The sequence below is a fragment of the Dendroctonus ponderosae genome, unplaced genomic scaffold (genome assembly GCF_020466585.1).
Source record: "Dendroctonus ponderosae isolate FM_Combo_2020 unplaced genomic scaffold, Dpon_F_20191213v2 Dpon_F_20191213_7, whole genome shotgun sequence".
NCBI lineage: Eukaryota > Metazoa > Arthropoda > Insecta > Coleoptera > Curculionidae > Dendroctonus > Dendroctonus ponderosae.
The window spans coordinates 3279490-3289098 of NW_026018916.1; the positions used below are offsets into that span (position 1 = coordinate 3279490).

Below are 9609 nucleotides of genomic sequence, written 5' to 3' on the forward strand. Positions count from 1 at the left end.
TTTTCAAGTGTTTGATGTAATAAATGTTCTTGTCGTTGTACAATCAAATTAAAACATCGGATTTTGATTGTTAACCAATTAAATGCACATATGGCTGGCATGAAACAGCACGTTTCAAACCTTATCCCATCGTGATTAAACTGTGGAAACAAGCAAACAAAAAAAAACGTTCCTCCGGCAAGTAAACAGCCTTATTTAAAACACTTGTTGCGAATATGAATTAACATTTGGATTCTAAATGGGTTTTTGTGCTGCTCAGTTCAAGTGTGCAACGACTAATTTATCTCACTTAAACGATGATGTGTACCACGATTATTTACTCTATTTTATTTTATATGGCTGGTAATTGGGTTAAACATTCGTATTTTAGTTATTGGCTATCAAGCGAGTTGGTGCAATTGTTGGCTGGTTTATTTTATTGGCAATTTATTTCATTATTGGCAAAAATGCAGCGTTTATGCAGTAAAAGCATACGCGTCGAAAGCGATGACTAAAATCCTAATCTGTAACTGCAACTCTCTATCTAGAGGAAATCTAGACTTTAAATGGTGATTTTTTGGGGCTTTTAGGTCGTCGTGGAATAGAATTTATTCCTTATGAAAAGCTCCCCAGTATCAGTTACAATTGAAACTTGATCAATGATAAATTTACGCACAAAACGAAATTTTTTGTAACGTAATTGTTTTAAGATTATTCGATAAATCCAATAAAATTTAAAAAACTTCTTCAAGAGAGCCGATCATTAAATTTATCGCAATTTTCCATTTTGTCGCAGTCTTGGAACATCGAAGTGAAAAAATAATGAAACCAAAACATCACTTGAAAAGGCTTTTTTGAAACTATGAAGACAAGTATTAAAAAATTGCTACTTTTCTTCCGAGCCATTTTTTATTTCAAAGTCTGCTCTTTCCATCGCTCGCCTTATCAATTGCGCTGCTTGTAGACAAGAGATTGAAAAGCGTTTTAGTCTTTTAGCATTAAAATCAGTCAAATATTGCAAAAAACTATTAATGAGACACGTAAGTGCTCGTATGTTACAGCAGAGCAAACCACTTCTGAAGATGCATGCAAAACGTCTCAACTGAAACTCACCAGTTTAACTCAATAGCCTCAATAGCCGCAAAAGTATAACTGTTTTGATTCAAACTTCTTCAACTTGCTGACTCTGCAACAAGCTGAAAACCACGCAAAATGTAGTCAAATTTTGCATTTATTCGTACAAATCCATCGTTGATTCAATAAAAGACACGCTCTGAAACTAATCAGTAAATTTGCGTCATTTATCGCAAATCCCACTGCAATTAAGCGCTTCGTGCTATTTATCGAAAAAAACCATACAAACGACAAATTCAGATAACAAATTAAAACTAAATTGAGCGTCTATTTGGGGAATTATCAATAAATAAATCCAAAAGTCGCATGGTTGAAGATTTACATTCGAATTACTTAATCGACTATTAAGCAAGTAAGTAGGTATAATGTAGTTCAAGGATATGAAAACAAAAATTACGAAATAGGAGTGTTTTTGACTAAATTCTAGAGTACAACTTGTGCATATTTGCAACCTACGCGCTTTTGGCTCCCGACAGTTCCGACAGTTTAGTTATGCTCACTTGGGGCTTGTTTGACTGGCCTGATCGAAACTGTTTAGAATTCTCATAATGTTTATTAATAATCGTCATTTGCATTTGAATTGGAATTCGAAAAACATGGCAACTGTCTACAATGTAAACTCGTTGCTGATTGAGTTGCGTGCATTTTTCGCATGAAACTGTTAAAAGAGTTACTAAACAAAATTCTTCAAACTGTTCAAATGTCGCAGCTTTAATCAAGCGTATAAATTAAGCAAAGGCATGCGTATGCAAATAGTTTCAAAGAACAAAAGCATTCGCAGTAGAAAAATCAGGCTATTCTTGCTAGGTGTAAACTACTAAGCTGGATGCATAATTGACGGCATTATTACGCAAATGAATGTTCTAGTAAATGAGCCTTTGCGTAACTACTGTCTTTCATAAATCGCAACCTTATCTGATAAAAGTCCAATAATTGCAGATAAACTGAAGATAGTCAAATAGTTTCGCAACGTGCAACAAGCGTAATGAAAGCGAAGACAACTCGAGTCCAAACCGACATGGAAGGCAAAATTTATTGTGTAGCCATAGGCCTAGTACATAATATAATAAACATTATGTTTACCGTTAATTACATGCAGACAGTGACATGATGTATGCATACAAATCTTGCGATTGTGACGATCTCCATTGAATTTTGCACATGATTTATGTGAATATCTGCAACAAGCGGCTGGGTTCTGCATGAAAAAAAACTTCCAAAATAAAAAAACTATATATTTCATTATACACGAGAGCGATAAACATTTACTTTTCCTAAATTAATGAGACGACTTAACATCTGCCTGCAGTGAACACGCGTCAGATGCTTCGGCTTACTGTTGAAAATTATAATTAAAAAACATAATAAGTGCCTCATAAACTTGTATTCAAGTCCCGACATAAACAGTAGCGGCTTTTATCAGTTTCTTATAGGCAACGAGAGCTAACTTTAGTACCTAGAGTCAGTCAATTGGTTTGGCCATTTAGTGGTACTTGAAGGTACCAGAAGGAAAATCCATCTGGTTTTTCCATTAATTAATCTTGAAGTTTTATTATTAGGTACAGGCAATTAGGATTTAAAAAGCCCATCTCCGGCCATTAAGCTGGAAAATATCAGCAATTGCAATTGATTTTTTCGTTTTTTCCATTTACACATTGAGGGACGGAAAATAGATAATTTTCCGCAATTGCAATTTTTTCTTTAAAAATTCGCAACTTCCGAACTGAAGTAAACAGTAATTTGAAAATTTCACCATCTTTAGAAGACACTTGACTCTAAGGATGCTGTCAGTTTGAGAAAAATCGCCCAATCTGTGCTAAAAAATTGTCTCGCATGAAATATCTTTTTCATTCGTCAATTTCAGTTCGGCACCTCTTTTTTTCTTTCATCAGTTGAATCGTCACTATCCAGTGAAAGATTAAAAGTTCAATGATCGCTATCCAATAAAACATTAAAATATTTTTTTCTAGAGCTCTAGCTCTAGAGCAATAAAAGTTAAAATAAAAAATAAATGCTTGGATGTAAAATTTCCCTTAGAAGATAATACGAAAAAAAGCTTTATTATTGCTTGATTTGTGGTTCACATGCGTTCTACATACAATTCACAGTTCCAATTATTTACTTTGATTCTTCCCGCAAGAAGTTTAGAAATTTTGCAAAATACTTGTTTTTTGCACCCAATACCCCCATAATTATAAAGCTTTTTTCATCGGTTTACTTCAGTTGACAATTTTTAAACCAAATTTACATCCCACTTTATAAACGTTTTTTTTTTTCAGAGCTTTATTTCAAACACTAATCAGGGTTTAAAATGCGGGCATTAAACGGGGGTTTTAAATCGAAATCATTCCCAAATTGAGCTGCACTCCCAACAATCAACGTCGTTTGTTCCGGTTATTGTGTCCAGAAAAAACTGGCCAAAGGCCTAAATCGCTATAAAACGCATCCATAATGCATGATGTTGCCTTTCTCAATGGGTATGCGCTTCTGGCATCTTGAAAACAACTTTTTTTCCCCCCTTATGAATGGCAAACGTGAATTATCTCGACTGTTATGATTTAATTTGCTCAATTATTTTTAATTGTTCTTGCTCAGAGATGCGCATCAAACCGCCAAAAAAAACGTTGTTTTTGCTTCAAATTAACACCCCTGAAAGAGCTTCGATAGGGGAACTATTTCAGTAGAAAACTTAGGGAGTAATGATCGTTTGATGTAATATCCCTAATGGATTAATTATACTTCCGGTGACGGTCTATAAAAATGGAAAATGCACCCCTAGTTTGATGACGAAGCCCGATATAGTTTCTACGTAAATCAGGGTGTGTGTGATGTCTAGGCAAAAATAGGTGTGTTTCACTAGGGAACACACATAGTACTAGGGGCTGGCAATTAGCTTACAAAACTCTTACATTCAATTACAGTTGAATGTCGCAGACGATCAATAAATAACAAATAATACCGCAAATGTTTAATAACGACACACATTTGGATAGGAAGACGGAAACGAAAATCTGGGTTAATAGAAGCAGTGAAAAATTGTCTCAGTGTGCTGCTTTGGAATACTTCAAGAGCCTTAAACGAACCATAAAACTTTAAATATACTAGCTTTGGCTGTAAAGTCGTTTTTATTAATAGGGTTAGTGACACTTTTTAAACGATTTTCTTTGGCTGAAGGCTACAAAATTTCGTTGAAATGATTAGAGGCTTCAATTATTTTCCTCAACAGCTGCGAATTTTGATAGTGTAAGAAGTAATTTACACAACATTTTAATTTGAGATCAGAATTGATGAGAAAAAATAGTCAGAAAGTTAGTTGAGCCTGACTGCCTTGTTCTTCAATCTCGTCAAAAATATTTTTCGTTTAATAGAAAATCGTTTTTTTAAGTAAATCCTCAAACGATGAACTTGCGAATATTTTATGGCCTTTTTAATTTTGGAGATATTTTTAATTCCTGAAGATCTAAAAAACTAAAAGTTACGACTTTCGAGACCGAGCAAACCACCTCTGATGCACTCGTGCTTGTAACACATCAGGAAGAAATTCTTTTCCACCTAGGCCTAAAAGCCCGAAAAACTCGCTGGTTTTATGCATTTTTTTTTCAAACTGCAACTACGAAGCCACTCCTTTGTCTATTGCCAATGGCATAGGAGTGCCTGCCCTTGTGTACTTTATTATAATGATTACTTTATGTTAAAGTGACGGTTGTTTGTTCTGTAAACTTATCTAGATTGTGGGTTTCCTATTTTAATTTTCCGAAAGTAGGTACCTGCTCTGGTTTCAATCGATTGTGTTCAACAAATAGATAGAAAAAGTGTGGTCATTTCAAATAAAGTTAATAGGAAAGATATCAATTATTTAAATTTTGTGAAAACCAATTCGTTTTTCTTCTTAAAGAACATCTGGCGATTTTGCGGGCCGATCGTTGATTTTTCAGACATCTAACATCCAGCTACTCTCGCATCGGATAAAACAAGTCACAAAGCCTAAATGTTAATTTAAAAAAATTGTTATTTATATTAAACAATTTCGTTCCCTTTCAGGCTCATGTGGTGGCAGCTTTCGAGCAGAGCCTCACCTCAATGACTCAAAGACTTCAACATTTAACTGCAACTTCAGAAAAAAAGGTAAGCGCTACATAAACATTCCTAATTTGTCCAGTCTTTCTTAACTTTTTCGTAAATGGAACCTTTGTATTGTTCGCATATTTGCTACCACTGCTCAAGAAATGAACGTTACACAGCCAAATTTACCTTAAATTTGGAACTGGATAAATTCTGATTGCCTAGAGCGATTTGGTTTGTGCTTGCAGCGCTATTGAGCCTAATTTGTTTTTCGTTAGTCAATGTTTTGGTACAAATTAATCACCACGGATAAGTTTTCTACAAGGTGGCAAATAATAAAATGCACATTTTTTCAAATGTTGCCATGCCCCTAGTTGGACAAAAAAATTTTAAAAACACCAAAAATTTCAAGATTAACCAAATAGAGTCTTTAAAGTTTGAAATAAAGTGTTGATGTTTAAATTTTTTTACTAAAATTACATCTTAATGATTTTTTAAAATATTTTAATTTAGCCCCAATTTATGAGTTTTTTAAGCGGTTACAATCTTTAATCGGCGATATTTTCCTTATTACACACGCAAACCCTTTATACATGCACATTGACGATTTTTGGACCGAAATCTATGCATTAAGCTGAAAACCGTGCATGTGAAATTTAGACGTTTGACCGAAAATTCCATAAAGGTTAAGGTCGATTTTGAAAAAAAGTGAGTTTTTTTCATAACGCCTCAAATTATACAACATTTGCAAGATAAGGAAGTGATGAAACCCTACAACCTCACTGAAAAATACGTTGGATCCTACGGATCGGTGAAGGAATCAAAGGTTTGATCGGAACCAAATCCAGACTACCAGTAAGCTGATGCTTCTTGTATTGAATACTGGAACTCAAATTTCCTTATCGAAAGCTGCTTTAAGCGAAAAGCTTAAAAGGTTAAAAATTAGCCACGAAAGAACCAATAGCTCAAATCAGCAAAGCAACGATATAAAGAATCTATAAAACTTCAGTTGCTTGTCGGAAAACTAAACTCAGTTCAAACTAAAAGATTTATAGATTAGAGATCATTCTAACCAGCTTTCTGCAAGCTGGCGCCCTATCCTCAATTTTCTACCCATTCATCCCCAAAARGTTTACTACCCTTTCACACTACAYMCAATGAAAATYCACGTCGAATAGAAGAATGAAACTGTTGCTCAGCTTCCGAGTGATGCTAGAAACCAACGAAATTTCGACTAATTAAGAATACCCGTTAAAGGTTGTGATTTCAAGAATTATTCAAAATTTACATTGGAGCTTAATTTTCTTATCGTCTGGTTAYAATCATCTTCGCTCTTTTTGTATTGCAATTTTTTCATCTGTTAGCCCCAGATCTCGTGCCTTAATTAGTCAAAATGTGCGTTGACTTTGTYGAGCAGCAATCAATTTTTCGTCTTTCAGGAGAGCGAACTGCAAGAACTGAGACAGGCAATGGATGCCCTGCGGGCCCAGTCCATACAAGCAGGCATTGGATCCAGCTTAGCGCGACAACCCAGCTCAGATAGCGTTTCCAGTCTATCATCCGCCTGCTCCTTAGACAAGCAGGACAAGAAGAAGAAAAAGGGCTGGCTAAGGAGCAGTTTCACCAAAGCCTTTTCCCGAAACGCCAAAGTTACCAAAGTTCAATCCAGTCACAGTGAGGGCGAGAGCGAGAGGCAGCACAGCCCGCCACCTCCAGCCCCCATCGACCATGGACAGGAGGTGGCCGAGCTGCAGAAGCAATTGCGAGAAAAAGACTTGGTGCTGACCGACATCAGGCTGGAGGCTCTGAGTTCAGCCCACCAGTTGGAGAGCTTGAAGGTAAGTAATGGGAGATTGAGCAAAGTTGGGGACTTAGTTGGGCGGATTTGTGCAGGACACTGTGATGAAAATGCGAAGCGAAATGCTCAGTCTGAAGCAGAACAATGAGAGGCTCCAGCGGATGATGAGCGGCGCAAACACGATGCCCTGCACTGAGCTTACAGCGGAGGCTCGATCTAATTCGTCCCTGGATGCACTGAGCGACTTAATCCCGACTGATGAGCCAGCGCCTGAAGCTGAGAGCGACGGCAAGAGGATAGCGATATCCGTCTATCTAGGACAGCCGCATAGCTTTGAGAGGTAACCGGAAAGGAGATTGTGATGAGATTCTCACAAAATATTACCTATTCCAGATACTATGCAGAACACTACGGATACGATGGCAAAGGAACAAACAACACTAGCACTGAAATAGCTGTCGCCTACACAAATATCGGCGCCTCCACGTCATGGGCGCAGCTGGACAATGCGGTAAGAAGGGCCTTTAAACAGTATGTGGCTCGTCTGGATCCGGGAGGCGGATTAGGGCTGGGCAGTGATTCCATCGCCAGCTACAAGCTGGGAGAATCTGAGCGAAAACCCGACACTGGACCCCCCGATTTGCTGCCTGTGGGCTATGCAGTTGGCCGAGTGGCTACCGTCCATGTGGTAAGCAGTTGAAGTTGAAGCAAAAACTTTCAATCACTCTCAACTTGCTGCAGGTGTTGCAACCAGTGGCAGCCTTAGCCTTCGAAGCCTTGATCCCGAAAGGAGTGGCCCAAAGGCTGGTCTCTTTACTGGCAGAACATCGAAGGCTGGTGTTGTGTGGCGCCCCAGGCACTGGAAAGACTCATCTAGCCACTCGGCTGGCAGAGTTTCACGCGCAAAGTTTAGGCAGAGATCCGCAAGAGGCTGTGGCCACTTTCAAGTACGTTGATTCAGTGATTGATCAAGTGAGTTGGTTGGATTGCAATTTTTCGGTCCTTTGCAGCGTGGACAACAAATCGGCTAAAGAACTGCGGCAGTACCTGCAGCACTTGTCCGAGCAGGCGGCTTCAGGCGACAACAGCGTTCTTCCCTGCGTGGTGGTGCTGGATAATTTGCACAAAGCCGGCCCTCTAGCTGATGCCCTAGGCAGCTTACCCAGGAACTTACCATGTCTTCTAGGGACGATGGCGCAAAGTGCCTGCTCTGCCACTAGTCTGCAGTTGCAACATGGGTTCAGGTTTGTACATATTTTTCCTCATTTTTGGTGGAAGTTTGCTTCCTACCACGGTCTGGGTATGTTCGATGATGGGGATGAACAGGCGAGTTTTTCGCAGATGCGCGAAAACGTTTCGTTTGCTGGCGGCAATGTGTGGCAAATACTACGTGAAAAAGTGCTTTGCATATTTGGAGGAGTTTTAAAAAATTACACGAAAAGAATTAGAGGTTTCCGGAAAAAGTCTGTAGAAGCGGTTTTCGTCAAAAAAATCGCGGCTCAGACAGTTTAGGCCTGGGTAACACTGTGTTGAGTGCGCCATTGGGTTGTTGACGCTCTCTGAGTTAACGAATTATAACTCATCGGTTAATGAGTTATAAGTAATTTATTAGAGCTTTACGAGAGCCGAGACTGGAATTTGCACATCTGAAAAAAAGGTCATCAACATTTTTCCTGAGAAACTTTTCACTACTTTGTTCAAACAAGTAAAAAAAGTAATCTAGATTTTCCCAGCAACAGACGTGAGTCCAAAGAAAGTCGACGAGTTTTCTTGTAAAATCGATCTCTTAATGTTTTTGCATAGAAGATTAAGTTTGCCAGTATTTGACAGTAAAATGTTAGGAAAAAGCGGTTTTTCTGTTTAGAGTCAGTGTTGTTTAGAAATATTGACCTAAACGCGAAGAAACCCCAGTTTCCAAGAGTTTTCCAAATAAATGATTATAAACTTTCGCTTTTCAGTTCGGGGAAATATTTTTGGAAAAAGACCCAGAATTAATTATTAGGGTTTTGTCCATTTGCGGTTAAGGAGGCGAGTGTTCCAATCAAATCTATCTTATAATTTTTCACGGAAAATACCTGAATATTGTTCGAATTTTAACTAATAACTGCGATTTTTGCGTAGAAAGAATTTCTTAATTGAAACTTTGTTAAAACTAGAATGGCCTGAAAATTTAAAGACACTTTGAAGATTTTCAGGGCGATGTGGCCGGCGAATTTCCCAAATAATTTTTTGTAAACTTGCTCCCTGACCGTTTTTTTTTCAAGATAATCTTAAAATCTTAAAAAAAAAATCTTTAAAAAATTGAATAAAATTATTTAGTTTTTGTGCCAAATTCGAAGTTGAAAATGATTTTCTAAAGTTGCCTGCAAACCGTCGAATGAGGCGAATTTTCTAGCAAAATTTATTTTCTCATTTTTGGCTGAAAAGACTTCATTATTGTCAGAAAGGAAGGAAATCGTCAAAAAATAATAATTTTTTGCGTTTTCGATTGAAAACTTTTAGATAAGTTCTATATTGTTGAGGATTCATTTTTTTACAAAATTCTTTTTGGGTATTTCGCCTCAAAAATTTTTGTCTTTAAAAAAGACAGAATTTCCTCACGTCTTTTATTACAGATTGATAAATAGTGCTCCTAT

At 37.4% G+C, this 9609-nt stretch overlaps 1 protein-coding gene across 2 annotated transcripts in view; it reads left to right on the plus strand.

The window, feature by feature from the left end:
• The window catches only part of LOC109546206 (protein sickie), a 65749-nt gene that overhangs the window by 53373 nt on the left and 2767 nt on the right, over positions 1-9609 (plus strand). For both annotated transcript variants that reach the window (XM_048668051.1, XM_048668052.1), the window contains exons 17-22: positions 5155-5238; positions 6615-7013; positions 7069-7313; positions 7367-7661; positions 7715-7920; positions 7984-8217. In XM_048668051.1, coding sequence (XP_048524008.1) covers positions 5155-5238; positions 6615-7013; positions 7069-7313; positions 7367-7661; positions 7715-7920; positions 7984-8217 — 1463 coding nt within the window. The remainder of the gene's footprint in view (positions 1-5154; positions 5239-6614; positions 7014-7068; positions 7314-7366; positions 7662-7714; positions 7921-7983; positions 8218-9609) is intronic.